At 38.0% G+C, this 15,819-nt stretch overlaps 1 protein-coding gene across 1 annotated transcript; it reads right to left on the bottom strand.

Annotated features, from left to right (window-relative positions):
• Nucleotides 1–1,327: 1,327 nt before the first annotated feature.
• LOC125850697 (uncharacterized) lies at nt 1,328–3,722 on the bottom strand. The gene is made up of 5 exons (XM_049530550.1): nt 3,385–3,722; nt 2,967–3,325; nt 2,614–2,885; nt 2,373–2,504; nt 1,328–1,879 (listed from the first exon to the last, which is right to left on the bottom strand). The coding sequence occupies exons 1-5, from the start codon at nt 3,720–3,722 to the stop codon at nt 1,328–1,330; spliced, it is 1,653 nt and encodes a 550-aa protein (XP_049386507.1).
• Nucleotides 3,723–15,819: the final 12,097 nt, after the last annotated feature.

Genomic DNA, 15,819 nt, shown 5'->3' with positions numbered 1-15,819 from the left:
AGAATGAAACTTCCTTTTGCTAAAGTAGGAAGTTGTTCCTTGATGTAGAACTGCTGGATGATATATGAAGTATGGCTAAATTTGGATAGATGATCAGCTGTGTTGTTTGCCTCTCTGTAGGTGTGTGTGCATTTGAACTGCTCCAATTTTTGGACTAGGAGTTGTAGTTCTATGATATATTGCTGTAGATTCCAGGGGAGCGTGAGTTGTTTTGAAAGCCATTTAATGACCAGTTCAGAGTCGACTTCCAGGTGAATTTTCTTATAGCCATTTGGATGCGCCAGAAGATACCATGGCGAGAAGCTTGGAGCTCAGCTTAGTTATTGGTACCAGTTCCTAAAGGTATAACAAATGCATAAATCATCCTCCCCTGATGGTCTCTCAAGATTCCCCCTCCACCAATCTTTCCAGGATAACTGAGTGCACTACCATCCATATTAAGTTGAAGAAAATGTTGGCTAGGTTTCTCCCATTTCACAATTCTAACCATAGTCTCCTGCCTGCACTTCTCCACCATTCTGAATAAATCAGTCCAATCATTGGTCCATTGGATGTAAGGAAATGCTGTGTTGAGAAGATGAGTAATGTCTTTAAGAATTAAAAATTTTACTCGAGCTGTATTGGACTGTTTTGCACCATATTTTGTAGCACACCTATTTTTCCATAAGTTCCAGATAATGATCAAAGGAAGTAACTGATTCAGCAAGTTCTGTACTTCAATTTTGTGTTCCTGTCTCCACCATCGCAGCATCAGCATGTTAATAAGGATGTGATCATGCTGTATACCTGCAGCTGCAGAGAAAAAACTCCATATTTTGTTGGCAAAGTGCCTAGATATAAAAATGTGATCTATATTGTCTTCTCCAGTTCTGTAGCAGCAGAAGCAGTGAGGAACTTCCTTTCCAAAGCTAGTAAGTTTCTCATTAGTGGGAAGTTTGTTCCTCAAGGTCCTCCAAACTAGGAATGAAATCTTGAAAGGAAGGTGTCTATGCCAGATGCCTTTGTTGATGATGCTCTTGGTGTCTTTATGTCTAATAAGTTCCCAAGCTGATGAACAAGAAAACAGGCCATCAACAGTGAGTTTCCAGATTGCCTCATCAGGGATCTGTTCTTGATAAAGAATGGGTAAACTCCAGATTTTTGGAATCAAAAGAGGGGGCACCCATTGCCTCACCATAATCTCATTCCAATTCCCACCTACCAGAAATTGAGAGATTGTGGTGGTGTTAAGACTAGTAATATGAGTACAATATGAGGCTAGGGGACCTTCTCCCAACCAATCATCCCAGCAAAAAGAACTATTACCCGAATTGATCTTCCATTTGATTTAAGCCTCGGCAATGCCTTTATTTTTCATCATAAAGTTCCAGACCAAGGATTGTCCTGTATCAAGTTTTTTGGCCACAGGGTGAGCCCTTTGGCAGTATTTAGCCCTCAGAAACTGCCCCCATAAGGTTTGTTTAATTCTGAAAATCCACCATTGCTTGAATTGAAGAGAGGTGCATATATCTTCAAGTTTTGTTACTCCAATACCTCCTTCATCATAAGGTAGACTCAATTTATCCCAAGAAGCCCAATGATATTTCCTTTTTTCCTTGTCCCAGGCCAAAAAAAAATCAGCTATAGCTCTCTTCATATATCTTATGGTGGTTTTAGGAGGAGAAATAGCTGACATTGTATGTATGGGGATTGATTGGAGGACATGTTTCACCATAGTGGCTTTGCCCCCAAAGCTTAACATTCTAGATTGCCATCCAAAAATTTTCCTTGTAATTTTAGCCACCAAGTCAGAATAATAAATAATTCTCTGCCCTCCAATGTATAGGGGACAACCAAGGTAAGTAATAGGGCTAGTTTCTGATTGAAACCAGTGACTTCTCTGATCATTGCAATGTTACCTTGAGGAGTATTTTCTGGAACCATGAAATGACTATTTTCCTTGTTTATGAGTTGGTTAGACACTGTCTCATAAGTGGAAATAGTCTTCATGATCATCTGGAGAGATCCCTGGTAGTGGAGGAGAAAATGATGATGTCGTCTGCAAAACTTAGGTGATTAATTTGAGGTCCCGTGATCTCCATTTGAAAGTTTTTGTACCTCTGATGATGATGAAGCATATTGAGCATCCTATAGAGTATCTCAGCTCCTAAAATAAATAGGGAAGGGGATAGCAGATCCCCCTGTTTGAGCCCTCTGGTGAAATGAAACAAGCCATGTCTAGCACCATTAATTATCACAAAATACCAATTGTTGCTCATAGTTCACCATACTAGATCAATAAACATTTCTCCAAAACCCATTCTTCTCAGAACTAGACAAGTATAAGACCAAGACACTCTATCGTATGCCTTGGTCATGTCTAATTTAATTACCACATTGTCACCTTCATTGGGGTTTTTAATACCATGAGTGATTTCCTGAGCAATCATAATATTCTCAGATATGCTCCGACCCTTAACAAAACTAGATTGGTTTTCAAAAATAAACTGAGGTAGAATAGGGGGCTAATATGAGATATAACAACTTGGAGATAATTTTATTGGAGAAATTACTCAAGCTGATGGGTCTGAATTCAGTGAACTTGTTGGGGTGCTCAACTTTAGGAAGTAGTACCAGGCAAGCATGAGAAATGAACTTAGGCATAGTATAACCACAGAAGAAATATTGGACAACACTCAACACATCTTCTTTGATAATTTCCCAGCAATGTTGATAGAATTTTCCTCCAAAACCATCCGGACCAGCTGTAGAATTGGGGTTCATGGAGAACACCACTTGAGTCAATTCTTCCAGATTAGGCATCTGTTGGAGTGTCTGATTTTGTTCTTCTGTTACCATTCTAGGAATGCAATTAAGAATTTCTTCCCTGATGCTTTCTTCATGGCCTGAAAACATGTTTTGGAAGTAGTCACAGACATCCTTAGCAATGTTTTATTCTCGTTGTATCCAAGCATCTTCAGCAGTACCGATTTCGTGGATGAATAGATTTCTCCTCCTACCCCTCATTATGGAGTGGAAATACTTAGAATTAGTATCTCCCTCCTTGAACCATTGGAGTTGCGTTTTCTGTTTGAGGATGGAAGCTTCCAATTTAAGATACTTGATGTATTGAGCAATGATAAGATGAAGCTTGGTTCTATTTTCTTCAGTGTTTTGTTGTATGACATCTTCTTCAGCAACTTTTAATTGCTCCTCAAAATTAATAACACTAGAGAAAATATTTCCATATTCCTTCTTGGACCAAGTACTCAAAGTGGAAGCTAGTAATTTCACTTCTGCTGTAGTCTCCACATAGGATTCCCAGAGATTTTCTTCTGCCAGCACCCTTTAACTGTATCTAAAAAATTCTCATTTTCAGTCCAGCAGTGAAGGAATTTAACATACTTGATTTTGTGCTCGAGTCTAACTTCCATTTCCATGAGTAATGGACAGTGATAAGAACCAACAGAAGGAAGGTGAGTAATGGTAGTTTGGGGCATAAGCTCCAGCCACTTATCATTGACCATAGCTCTGTCCAGCCTTTTCCACACTCTAGCCTCTTCAGCCCTCTGATTACACCAAGTATAATGCTGACCACTATACCCAATATCGACTAGTCCACTTGCCTCAATAGTACTAATGAAATCTAGACTTTTGTTCATGTTGTAAGGTATACCTCCATACTTTTCCTCAGTAGATGTAATAACATTAAAATCCCCTATGGTACACCAAGGGATGTCCATGTTAGAAAAATGGAACAATCTTTCCCAGAGAGGTCTTCTCAGCCGCTCTCTACATTTGGCATAAATGCAAGAAACCATAAACTTTTCTTTATGCTCTACATGCTTCATAGAACAAGTGATATGCTGATCATGCATTTCCAATACCTCACCTTCAATGTTATTGGTCCAAAAAAGCCAAATTTTGCCATTGTGATTACAAGTAGCGTTGTCCATAGATAACAAAAGTTTGTAGTGGTTGATTTGAGAGTACTTTGCAAAAAGGTTCAAGAATTGCTATCATAGAAAGATTATACATTTTCTTGAAATTTTGGAGTCTTTCCAAAGAGCCTTGGGTGTTGATGCTCCTAGCATTCCAACATATTGTACTAATCATTAAAAACCTTTGCTTTTGGACCTAGTGTTAGGTCTGCTAGAGTTAGTAGATGTGCTGATAGATGCTGATTTAATGAGCTGTCTGGCTTGTTTTCTACCCCTTGGAGATGAGCCTTGTTGATCTGCCACCTCTTGAATCTATGCTTGGAATTCACTTTGAAAAGTAGACCCAAAAGCCTTGATCAAATGAGCACTGGTTTCATCCCCTTCCTCATCATCATCAGTTTCATTGAGAGATTGAGTGTCCTCATCAAATTCATCCTCTGAATTTACCACAGCATAGTTTGATTTCTGTCCATTTTTTCCTTGATTTTCAACCTCTTTCTATTGTTTTCTCTTGATAGCTTATCTTTTTTCTTGCTCAATTTACCCCTAGATTTGTTATTGGATAGTTTCCCTGGAGAGTTCTCGCTTTGCTGCTGGTGCTGTTTCTCTAGACTAGTCTGATTCCACTCATTATTTTGTTTGTTATCAGGAGTATTCTTACCATCATTACCTCTTGAACCATGTAGTTTCTGACCATTATCCCTGTCAACGTGTGACATTGGTTGTACTTGAAATTGACCAGTATCATCATCTTGCAAAGGTTCTAAGTTTTCTGAAGTCTGTATCCTTGGTTCTTCCTGAAGCTGACCAGTATCATCTCCTTTCATTGGGTTGTGCTGTTTCTGATTATTTTGATTGTTGTGTCTTGCAATAGTGGTAGCAGGGGCTCTATAGTCCAACCTAGGGTCAGTGTGGTCAGCCTCATGCAGAACATGAGTCAAAGTCCCCCTTTGGATACCCCTTCCTACAAGTTAATAGGTTTCTCCTTACATCCCCCCATCCATCTTTCCTTCAATTTCATCAGCATACATAACAATTTTCACAAAACTTATAGTGAGGTGTTGGGTTGTAGGGATAACAGAATCCATACCTGTGTTTTTACTGGTTGCACTATGTTCCTTGTGCATACTTGCTTTATTATTGAGGTTGAAAGATGGTGAGTCTTTATCTGACCCTTGTGTTGCTTGCATCCCTTGGTCTGAGGTTTTGTTATTGTTACATTCTTCAATATTGCCTATGCTTTGCTGCTCCTACATTTGTAAATTAATCTAGTTATTATGAATAGAGATAGTAGGAGTTATACCTGATGCTGAAGGTGCCTTTTGTATAATATCCTTGGTGCTTTTGTGTGGAGGTGAGACAGGTCTCCATGCAGTCTTGGGGTGAGCCTGATCCTGATTTCTGTGTTGTTTCCTCTTCTGAATCTTCCATTGCTCTTCTTGGTCTACTTGTTTCGGCTCTTGGTGTGTCTGCAATTTGGTAACAACTGTCTGTTGTTGGATTGTATGTTGGGTCACTACCAATTGCTGATCTTGTGTCTTAGTACTTGTCTCTGTTTTGTCCTTGTCTTGTATCTGTATAGCTTTAGTACCTCCTTTCTCTAGCTCACCCTTAGGCTTGTTTTGTTTTTCAGCTTCCTTTTCTCTCCTCTTTTTGAAGTCGTCATCTCTTCTTTTGATAGTACACACATTATTTATATGTCCTTGATATTTACAGTACATGCAATAGTCTGGGATCCCCTCATATTGCACTTTTTGCCACCTTCCTTTATTGGGGTTTGAATTCTTGAAATCCCACCCAAACATGAGGTGGTCTTGGCTTGGTGAGATCGATTTGGATCTTCACTCTGGCCGTGCTGCCTCTAGTCTTTTGAGAAGTGGGAGAATCAAGGTATAACACTTTACCAATGGAACTCAGAATAGTCGTCAAGAGGACTTTGTTGTAACAATGCCATGGGAGTTCAGGCAGTGCTACCCATATAGGAACTATAGGTGTTTCTTCCTCGGAGGTAAATTCAGGGGTCCAAGTTTGTATTCTCATTAGTTGGCCATCTATGCTCATTCTTTGTTTAGTCCAGACCGTAACATAATCAAACTGATTATCCAAATCAATATAAACATGTCGAGAGTTATAATGAGCTATTTTCACTCCCCCAGATAGCTGAGTATTAAGTATGAAGCTTTTCCTAATCACCTCCATTTTAGGCATGGTATTGGTAAATTTACCCACTAGAGTGTATTTGCGGCTTTCCGCCAACTTGATATATAATCATCTTCTTCTAGTAACACAGCCTGCCGTCCTTGTCTATTGGTGTGAATAGGATTATTCAATTCAATTTGGGTTTCAGCCTTAGATTGATTATATCTAAGTGTAGCAGCAAATGATTGAATTATAGTAAAAGGAACAGGTTCCGGGGTATTGTCCTGTTTAGTCTTATTAGGAGCTTGAGGATGGTGCTGATTGTTTAGTTGTCCCTCATTACCTTGAGTATAAGTATAGTTATCCTGACTTGCAACATTCTTATTTTTCTGAAGATTAGGATCATACCTTGCGTAATTGGAGGAGATCCTAGGAAAAATTTGTTGGTAGTGCATGTTGGCCCTTTCTTTGCTATTCTGAGGTGCATCAGTCGAGTCATGTTAAGTAATGGCCTTACTTTGATCTTTTTGACTATCCTTTCCTACATGAGTTTGGTTATCGACCTGTTTTGACAATTCACTCTTTCTACTGATTTGTTCATTCGTTTCATTATGTATGTGCCCTGTTTGCATTGCCTTTCCTTGTCTTTGTTGTTCTTGATCTAGTTGTCCATTCCTATGTTGCTGATTATCCTTGTTCTTTTCTGTTATTTTGTTCTGATCTGGTATGTCCTGTAGTTCTGTGTTTTGCTCCTGATGCCCTTGACCTGGTTCTTTAGCCTTTTTTTGTTGATCCCTATCAGGTTCCTCAACTCCTTTGTCCAGTGTTGCTGTAACCTGCATTACATCAGATGAAAGAGGTGACGTTAAGTTCCTGGAATTACCTGCAATACCAAAGGAAAAATTGGAAGATTGAGCCTCATTAGATTGATTTGTGTCCTGTTGTTTGCTCAAATTATGTGTTTCCATTGTAGCAACTTCCTCCTCAATATGTTTAGTGGCCTGGACTTTCCTTCTGTTCAATGTCATTGGATCATCAGTTAGGATATCCATTGATTGCCTTGGATTGGTGTTTCTGGTGGTTCCTCCATTGACATTATTGGATATGTCCGAAAAATAGATGTCCAAGGGAGGAGAATTAATTCCTCTATCTGAATTTCCATGAACTCCGCTGAGTTGACCTCGAGTTTCACCGGAATCTTCCCCCGATGATTCCACCGTCCATTTCACTCAAAATTTCAGTGAGATGAACCTCCAGTTGTGGGGAGTAATCCCCAGTAGTTGAATCTGCAAGAACTTGACTTGAAGATCTTCGAATTTGAGGGCGCACTTTTGGTGATTTATTTACATTTTTCTCCAAAATCACATCGCGAGATCTCTCAATTGGGATGGTAGAATCAGTTGGGTTTTTGGTCGAATATAGATCGTGATTAGGAGATTTCATAACAGCTATCGATTTTCCATGAATCGAAACATGAACTTTTGGGGAAATGATTTTATGAGTTCCGTCCAGCTCCCTCTTCGAAATCGCAGTGTTGATCACTTCAGTATTTTATGAATTCGAGGAGCTATGGGATGGATTATGGGGCGTGGCTAGTTGGGTTTTGTTGCTATTGCCATGGCGCTCCGTTTGGCCTTTGTCCGGTGGCCGGGGGAGCTCCACCGGCGGCTCACACGCCATCTCGACAGTGCGTGTATCAGGTGGGAATATAGCTATTATGGGCAAAATTTTGGAGCGCTCTTTTTAGATAGAGAAATTAGAGAGAGAGAAAAATTCTAAAAATGAGAATGCGATGGGGTTTAGGGTTTAGAGTTTATGTTTTAGGGATTAGGGTTTCGAGTTGTAGGTTTAGGGTTTAGGGGTTAGGATTTAGGGTTTAGGGTTTAGGATTTAGGGTTTATGGTTTAGGTTAAGGGTTTAGGATTTAGGGATTAGGGTTTAGAGAGGTTAAGGGTTTAGGATTTAGGGATTAGGGTTTAGAGTTTAGTATTTAAGGTTTAGAGTTTGTATTTAGGTTTTAGGGTCTAGGTTTAGGGATTTGGGTTTAGGGTTTACGGTTTAAGGTTTCATGTTTTGGGTTTAGGGCTTAGGGTTTAAGGTTAAGGGTATAGGGTTTAGTGTTTTGTGTTTTGGTTTTCGGGTTTAGGGTTTGTGGTTTTGGGTTTTGGGTTAAGGGTTTATTGTTTAGGGTTTAGGATTTAGGGTTTAGAGTTTAGGTTTTAAGGTTTAAGGCTTAGGTTTTAGAGTTTAGGGATTATAGTTAAGGGTTTAGGGTGTTGGTTTTAGGGTTTAGAATTTTGGGTTTTGGGTTTAGGGTTTAGGATTTAGTGTTTAGGGTTTAGGGATTAGGGTTCAGGGTTTTGAGTTGTAGGTTTAGGGTTTAAGGTTTTGGCTTAGTGTTTATGATTTAGAGTTTAGGGTTTGGAGTTTAGGATTTAAGGTTTAGAATTTAGGGTTTAGGGTTTAGATTTAAGGTTTAGGTTTTAGGTTTAGGCTTAGGATTTAGGGTTCAGGGTTTAGGGTTTAACATTTAGAGTTTAGGATTTAGGGTTTAGGGTTTAAGATTTAGGTTTAGGGTTTAGAGTTTAGGGTTTTGGCTTAGTGTTTAGGATTTAGGGATTAGGCTTTAGAGTTTAGGATTTAGTGTTTAGAATTTAGGGTTTAGGGTTTAGATTTATGGTTTTGGGTTTAGGTTTAGGCTTAGGATTTAGAGTTTAGGATTTAGAGTTAGGGGTTAGGATTACGGATTAGGGTTTAGGGTTTAGGGTTTAGATTTAGGGTTTACGGTTTACAGTTTAGAGTTTAGGGTTTATGGTTAAGGGTGATGGGTTTTAATTTTAGGGTTTAGGTCTTAGGGTTTTGGTTTTAGAGTTTAGGGTTTAGAGTTACGAGTTTATGATTAAGAGTTTAGGGTTTATGGTTTATGGTTTAGGGTTTAGAGTTTAGGATTTATTGTTAAGGGTTAAGGGTTTTAATTTTAGGGTTTAGGGTTTAGAGTTACACGTTTATGGTTAAGAATTTAGGGTTTAGGGTTTAGAATTTAGGGTTTTGGGTTTACGATTTAGTGTTTAAGGTTTAGGGTTTAGGGTTTAGGTTTTAGGGTTTAAGGTTTAGGGTTTTGGGATTAGGGTTTTGGGTTTTGGGTTAAAGGCTTTTTTTTCTTTTCTTCTTCTCCTTACCAGCCTTTGAACCCTTGACCTACTAGTGGTATGGATCAAACTTCTCAACCACTATGAACAAGGAGGCCAATCAGGTTAAAGGTTTAATATTCTAGGTTTAGGATTTAGGATTTAGGCTTTAGGGTTTATGGCTTAGGGTTAGTGTTTAGTGTTTAGGGTTAGGGGTTTAGGGTTTCGGGTTTAAGGTTTAGGTTTATAGTTATGTATTGGTTTAGGGTTTAACATTTTAGGTTTAGGGTTTAAGGTATAGGGCTTTTAGGTTTTAGTGTTTTGGGTTTTGGTTTTAGGGTTTAGGGTTTAGGGTTTATGATTTAGGATTTAGGGTTTAAAATCTAGGTTTTAATGTTTTGGGGTTTGGGTTTCGAGTTTAGGGTTTTAGGTTGTAGGTTTAAGGTTTAGGGTTTAGGGTTTAGAGTTTATGTTTTAGTGTTTAGTGTTTTGAGTTGTAGCTTTAGGGTTTTGGGGTTAGGATTTAGGGTTTAGGGTTTATGATTTACAGTTTAGGATTTAGGGTTTATGTCTTAGGTTGAGGGTTTAAGATTGAGGGATTAGGGTTTAGGTTATACGATTTAAGGTTTAGTGTTTTGGGTTTAGGGCTTTGTATTTAAGGTTAAGGGTATAGGGTTTAGGGTTTTGTGTGTTGATTTTAGGGTTTAGGGTATATGATTTTGGGTCTAGGTTTAGGTTTTTGGTTTAGGATTTGGGGTTTAGGGTTTACAGTTTAGGGTTTAGTGTTTGGGGCTTAGGGTTTAGAGTTTAGGGTTTCAGTTTTAGAGTTTAGGGTTTCAGTTTTAGGGTTTAGTATTTAGGGTTTTGGGTTTAGGGTTTAGGATTTAGTGTTTAGGGTTTAGGGTTTAGGGTGTTGGGTTTAAGGTTTTGAGTTGTAGGTTTAGGGTTTAGGGTTTAGAGTTTAGGATTTAGGGTTTAGATTTAGGGTTTAAGGTGTAGGGTTCAGGGTTTTGAGTTGTAGGTTTAGGGTTTAGGGTTTAGGGTTCAGAGTTTAGGATTTAGGGTTTAGGGTTTAGATTTAGGTTTAAGCTTATGATTTAGGGTTTAGGGTTTAGAGTTTAATATTTATGGTTTAGGGTTTATGATTTAGGTTTAGGGTTTAGGATTTAGAGTTAAGGGTTAAGATTAGGGATTAGGGTTTAGGGTTTAGGGTTTAGGGTTTAGGGTTTAGTGTTTATGGTTGAGGGTTAAGGGTTTTAATTTTACGGTTTAGGATTTAGGGTTTAAGGTTTACGGTTTAGGGTTTTAGAGTTTAGGGTTGTAGATTTAAGGTTTAGGGTTTAGGTTTTAGGGTTTAAGGTTTAGAGTTTTGGGGTTAAGATTTAGGGTTTCGGGTTAAAAGTTTTTTTTCTTTTCTCCTTCTCGTTACCAGCCTTTGAACCCTTGACCTATTAGTGGTATGGAGCAAACTTCTCAACCACTATGAACAAGAAGGTCAGCCGGGTTAAAGGTTTAAGGTTTTAGGTTTAGGATTTAGGGTTTAGGGTTTCAAGTTGTAGGTTTAGAGTTTAGGGTTTAGAGGTTAGGATTTAGGGTCTAGGGTTTAGGGTTTAGCGTTTAGGATTTAGAGTTTAGGGTTTAAGGTTTAGGTTTAGGGTTTTAGATTTAAGGTTCAGGGTTTAGGGTTTATGTTTAGGGTTTAGGGTTTTGAGTTTAGGGTTTAGGGTTGAGGGTTTCGAGTTTAGATTTAGGGTTTAGGGCTTATGGTTAAGCTTTTAGGGTTTAGAGTTTAAGGTTTTAGGTTTAGGGTATAGGGTTTAGGGTTTTGGGTTGTAGGTTTAGGGTTTAGGGTTTTGGTTTTATGGCTAATGGTTTAGGGTTTAAGGTTTAGGTTTTAGGGTTTAGGTTTTAGGGTTTAGGGTTTATGGTTTAGGTTTATTAATTAGAATTTAGGCTTTGGGTTTTAGGGTTTAGGGTTTAGGGTTTACGGTTTATGGTTTATGGTTTATGGTTAAGGGTTTAGAGTTTAGGGTTTAGGGTTTAGGGTTTAGGGTTCGGGGTTTAGGCTTTAGGTCTTAAGCCTATGGTTTAGGATTTATGGTTAGGGTTTAGGGATTAGGGTTTAGGATTTAAGGTTTAGGGTTTAACCTGAAGGTTTAAGATTTATGGTTTAGGGTTTAGAGTTATGGTTTTGGATTTATGGTTAGGGATTAGGGATTAAGGTTTAGTGATTAGGGTTTAGGGTTATGTTTTTGGGTTTAGGGTTTAGAGTTTTGGATTTAGGGTTTATGATTTAGGGTTTAGAGCACAGTGTTTTGGGTTTAGTGTTTAGGGTTCAGAGTTTGGATTTAGGGTTTATGGTTTAGGTTTGGGTTTAAGGTGTAGGTTTACGGTTTAGGGTTTAGCTTTTACAGTTTAGCATTTAGGGTTTAGGATTTATGGTTTAGAGTTTAGATTTAGCGTTTAGATTTAGGTTTAGTGTTTTTTTTTTTTTTTTATTTGAACGACCCTTGGGGGGGTCAGGGGCTTAGCAACACCCCCAGGCCTTAACATAAATAAAAGCTCAAAAGAGCGCAAAAAAGATACAAGGAGGGGGACATAAACCTAACCTCCGAACCTATGGTGGGTAGTAAGTCGACCTACCTACTAAGGTTAGTCAACTCATTCCCATACTAAAAAGGAAAGACCTAGAACTAAGCACCTAAGGAGAGGACTCCTCTCAATACAAAATTCTAGGAAAGCATAAATAAGGGAGACTCTCCCCTTACAAAGGAAAGAATAACAAAAAAGGAACAAGTTTTAGTGTTAGGGTTTAGGGTTTAGGGTTTAGGGTTTATGGCTTTGGGTTTGTGTTTTGTGTTTAGGGTTTGGGGTTTGGGGTTTGGGGTATGGGGTTTAGGGTTTATGGTTAAGTATATGTTTTAGGGTTTAGGGTTTATGTTTTAGGGCTTAGCGTTTTGTGTTTAGGGTTTAGGGTTTAGGTTTTTGGGTTTAAGGTTTAGGGTTTAGGTTTTTTGGTTTAGGGCTTTGGGTTTAGGATTTAGGGTTTAGGGTTTAGGGATTATGGTTTAGGATTTAGGGTTTAGAGTTTATGTTTTAATGTTTAGAGTTTAGGGTTTAGACTTACGAGTTTATGGTTAAGAGTTTAGGGTTTAGAGTTTAAAATTTAAGGTTTTTAGGTTTAGGGTTTAGGGTTTAGGGTTTAGGGTTTTGGGTTTTGGGTTTTGGGTTTAGGGTTTAGGGTTTATGGTTTAGGTTTTAGTGTTTAAGGTTTAGGGTTTGGGGTTAGGTTTTAGGGTTTCGGGCTAAATGCTTTTTTTTTCTTTTGTCCTTCTCTTTACCAGCCTTTGAACTCTTGACCTACTAGTGGTATGGAGCAAACTTCTCAACCACTATGAACAAGGAGACCAGTCCGGTTAAAGGTTTAAGGTTTTAGGTTTAGGATTTGTGGTTTTTTTTATTGGAATGACCCTTGAGTGGGTCAGGGGCTGAGCAGCACCCCCAAGCCTTATCATATATTTAAAATCAATATTATACAAGGAGGGGGGCAAATACCTTACCTCCAAACCTAAGGTGGGTTAAGTCGACCTACCTACTAAGGTTAGTCGACTCAACCTTATACAATAAGATATGTTATTAAACTAAGCACCTAGAGAGGACTCATCTCTTAATACAAAGTTACTAATAATACATAAATATGGGAGACTCTCCCCTTACAAAAATGGATTTAGGTTTTAGGGTTTAGGGTTTAGAGGTTAGGATTCAAGGTCTAGGGTTTAGGGTTTAACATTTAGGATTTAAGATTTAGGTTTAGGGATTTGGATTTAGGGTTTAAGGTGTAGGGTTTAGGTTTAGGGTTTAGGGTTTTGACTTTAGTGTTTAGGGTTTAGGGTTTTGAGTTTAGATTTAGGGTTTAGGGTTTATGGTTTATGGTTTATGGTTATGTATAGGGTTTAGGGTTTATGGTTTAGCTTTTAGGGTTTAGAGTTTAGTGTTTTAGGTTCAGGGTAAAGGGTTTAGGGTTTTGGGTTGTAGGTTTAGGGTTTAGGGTTTATGGCTAAGGGTTTAGGGTTTAGGGTTTAGGTTTTATGGTTTAGGGTTTTGGGTTTGGGGTTTAAGGTTTATGGTTTAGAAAGGCTTTGGGGTTAAGGGTTTTGGGTTTAGGGTTTAGGTTTTAGAGTTGAGGGTTTTGGGTTTAGGGTTTATGGTTTAGGTTTAGGGTTTATAATTTATGTTTTGGGGTTTAGGGTTTAGGGTTTAGGGTTTATGGTTTAGGGTTAGGGTTTAGGGTTAGGGTTTAGTGTTCGGGGTTTAGTCTTTAGGTCTTAAGCTTAGGGTTTAGGATTTATGTTTAGGTTTTAAGGTTTATGTTTATGGTTTAGGGCTTAGAGCTAGGGTTTAGGATTTATGGTTAGGGATTAGGGATTAAGGTTTAGTGATTGGGTTTAGGGTTAGGTTTTATGGTTTAGGGTTTAGAGTTTTGGATTTAGGGTATCTGGTTTAGGGTTTAGAGCATAGTATTTAGGATTTAGTGTTTATGGTTCAGAGTTTGGATTTAGGGTTTAGGTTTAGGGTTAAGGTTTAGGGTTTAAGGTTTAGGTTTATGGTTTAGGTTTAGGGTTTAGGCTTTAGTGTTTAGCTTTTGGAGTTTATCATTTAGGGTTTAGGATTTAGGGCTTATAGTTTTGATTTAGCGTTTAGGTTTTAGGTTTAATGTTAGGTTTTAGGGTTTAGGGTTTTGGGTTTAGGGTTTAGGGTTTAGGGTTTATGGCTTAGAGTTAGTGTTTAGGGTTTAGGGTTTGGGGTTTAGTGTTTAGGGTTTAAGGTTTACGGTTTATGGTTAAGTATATGGTTTAGTGTTTAGGGTTTATATTTTGGGGTTTATCATTTTGTGTTTAGGGTTTAGAGTTTAAGTTTTAAGGTTGAGGGTTTATGTTTTAAGGTTTAAGGTTTTAGGTTTAGGGTTTAGGGTTTATGGTTTAGGATTTAGGTTTTAATGTTTATGGTTTTGGGCTTTGAGTTTAGGATTTCAGGTTGTAGGTTTAAAGTTTAGGGTTTAGGGTTTAGAGTTTATATTCAAGGATTTAGTGTTTTGAGTTATAGGTTTAGGGGTTAGGATTTAGGGTTTTGGGTTTACAGTTTAGGATTTAGGGTTTATGGCTTAGGTTGAGGGTTTAGGATTTAGGGTTTATGGCATAGGTTGAGGGTTTAGGATTTAGGGATTAGGGTTTAGGGTTTAGGATTTATGTTTTAGAGTTTGTATTTAGGTTTTAGCGTTTAGGGTTTAGGGATTAGGGTTTAGGTTTAGGGTTTAGGGTTTAAGGTTTAGTGTTTTGGGTTTAGGGTTTAAGGTTTAAGGTTAAGGCCATAAGGTTTTGGATTTTGTGTTTTTTGTTTTTGAGTTAAGGATTTATGGTTTTGGGTTTAGTGTTTAGGGTTTGGGTTCATAAGTTTAGGGTTTAGGGGTTAGGATTTAGAGTTTAGGGTTTAGGGTTTAGGATTTAGGGTTTTGGGCTTAGGTTTAGGATTTAGAGTTTAGAGTTTGGATTTAGGTTGTGGTTTTTAGGTTTAGGGTTAGGTTATAGGAATTTGGGTTTAGAATTTACTGTTTAGGGTTTAGGGTTTAGGGTTTAATGTTTAGGTTTAGGGTTAGAATTTAGGGCTTAAGGTTTAGGTTTTAGGGTTTAGAGTTTAGAGTTTAGGGTCTAGGGTTTAGAGTTTAGGGTGTAGGGTCTAGGGTTTAGAGTTTAGGGGTTATAGTTAAGGGTTTAGGTTTTAGGTTTTTGGGGTTAGAGTTTAGGGTTTTTGATTTAGGGCTTAGGATTTACTGTTTAGGATTGAGTGTTTAAGGTTCAGGGTTTTGAGTTGTATGTTTAGGGTTTAGGTGTTAGGATTTAGGATTTAGGGTTTAGTGTTTAGCCTTTTGGAATTAGCATTTAGTGGCTTAGGGTTTAGGATTTAGGGTTTAGAGTTTGGATTTAGGTTTTAGTGTTTAGGTTTAGGGTTGGGGTATATGATTTATGGTTTAGAATTTAGTGTGTAGGGTTTAGTGTTTAGGGTTTGGATTTAGTGGTTAGGATTTAGAGTTTAGGGTTTAGGGTTTAAGGTTAAGGGTATAGGGGTTTAGCGTTTTGTGTTTTGGTTTAGGGGTTTAGGGTTTATGGTTTTGGGTTTTGTGTTTATGGTCTAGGGTCTAAAGTTTAGGGTTTAGGGTATAGGGTTTAGGGTTTAGGGGTTAGGAATTAGAGTTTAGGGTTTAGGGGTTAGGAATTAGAGTTTAGGGTTTAGGGTTTAGTATTTAAGGTTTAGGGCTTAGGTTTCTGAGTTAGGGTTTAGAGTTTTGGATTTAGGTTTTAGTGTTTAGGTTTAGGGTTGGGGTATATGAAATAAGGTTTAGAATATAGTGTTTAGGGTTTAGGGTTTGGATTGAGGGTTTAAGGTTTAGGTTTAGGGTTAGAATTTAGGGTTTAGGGTTTAGACTTAAGGGTTTATAGTTAAGGGTTTAGAGTTTAGGGTTTATAGTTAAGGGTTTAGGGTATAACATTTAGGGTTTAGGTTTTAGGGGTTAGAGTTTGGGGTTTTGGATTTAGTGTTTAGGGCTTAGGGTCTTGGGTTCAAGGTTTTGAGTTATA

Source organism: Solanum stenotomum, unplaced genomic scaffold (assembly GCF_019186545.1).
Source record: "Solanum stenotomum isolate F172 unplaced genomic scaffold, ASM1918654v1 scaffold18681, whole genome shotgun sequence".
NCBI classification, from domain to species: domain Eukaryota; kingdom Viridiplantae; phylum Streptophyta; class Magnoliopsida; order Solanales; family Solanaceae; genus Solanum; species Solanum stenotomum.
Note: the sequence above shows the minus strand (reverse complement) of the source record. Positions and strands in the feature narration are given on the sequence as shown.

Coding starts and splice junctions, on each gene's coding strand:
- LOC125850697 (XM_049530550.1), bottom strand. CDS start 3,722: ATGGACATCCCTTGGTGTACCATAGGGGATTTTAATGTTATTACATCT. Junction 3,326..3,384: donor AGACTCGAGCACAAAATCAA/GTATGTTAAATT, acceptor ATACAGTTAAAG/GGTGCTGGCAGAAGAAAATC. Junction 1,880..2,372: donor CCAATGAAGGTGACAATGTG/GTAATTAAATTA, acceptor TGCAATGATCAG/AGAAGTCACTGGTTTCAATC.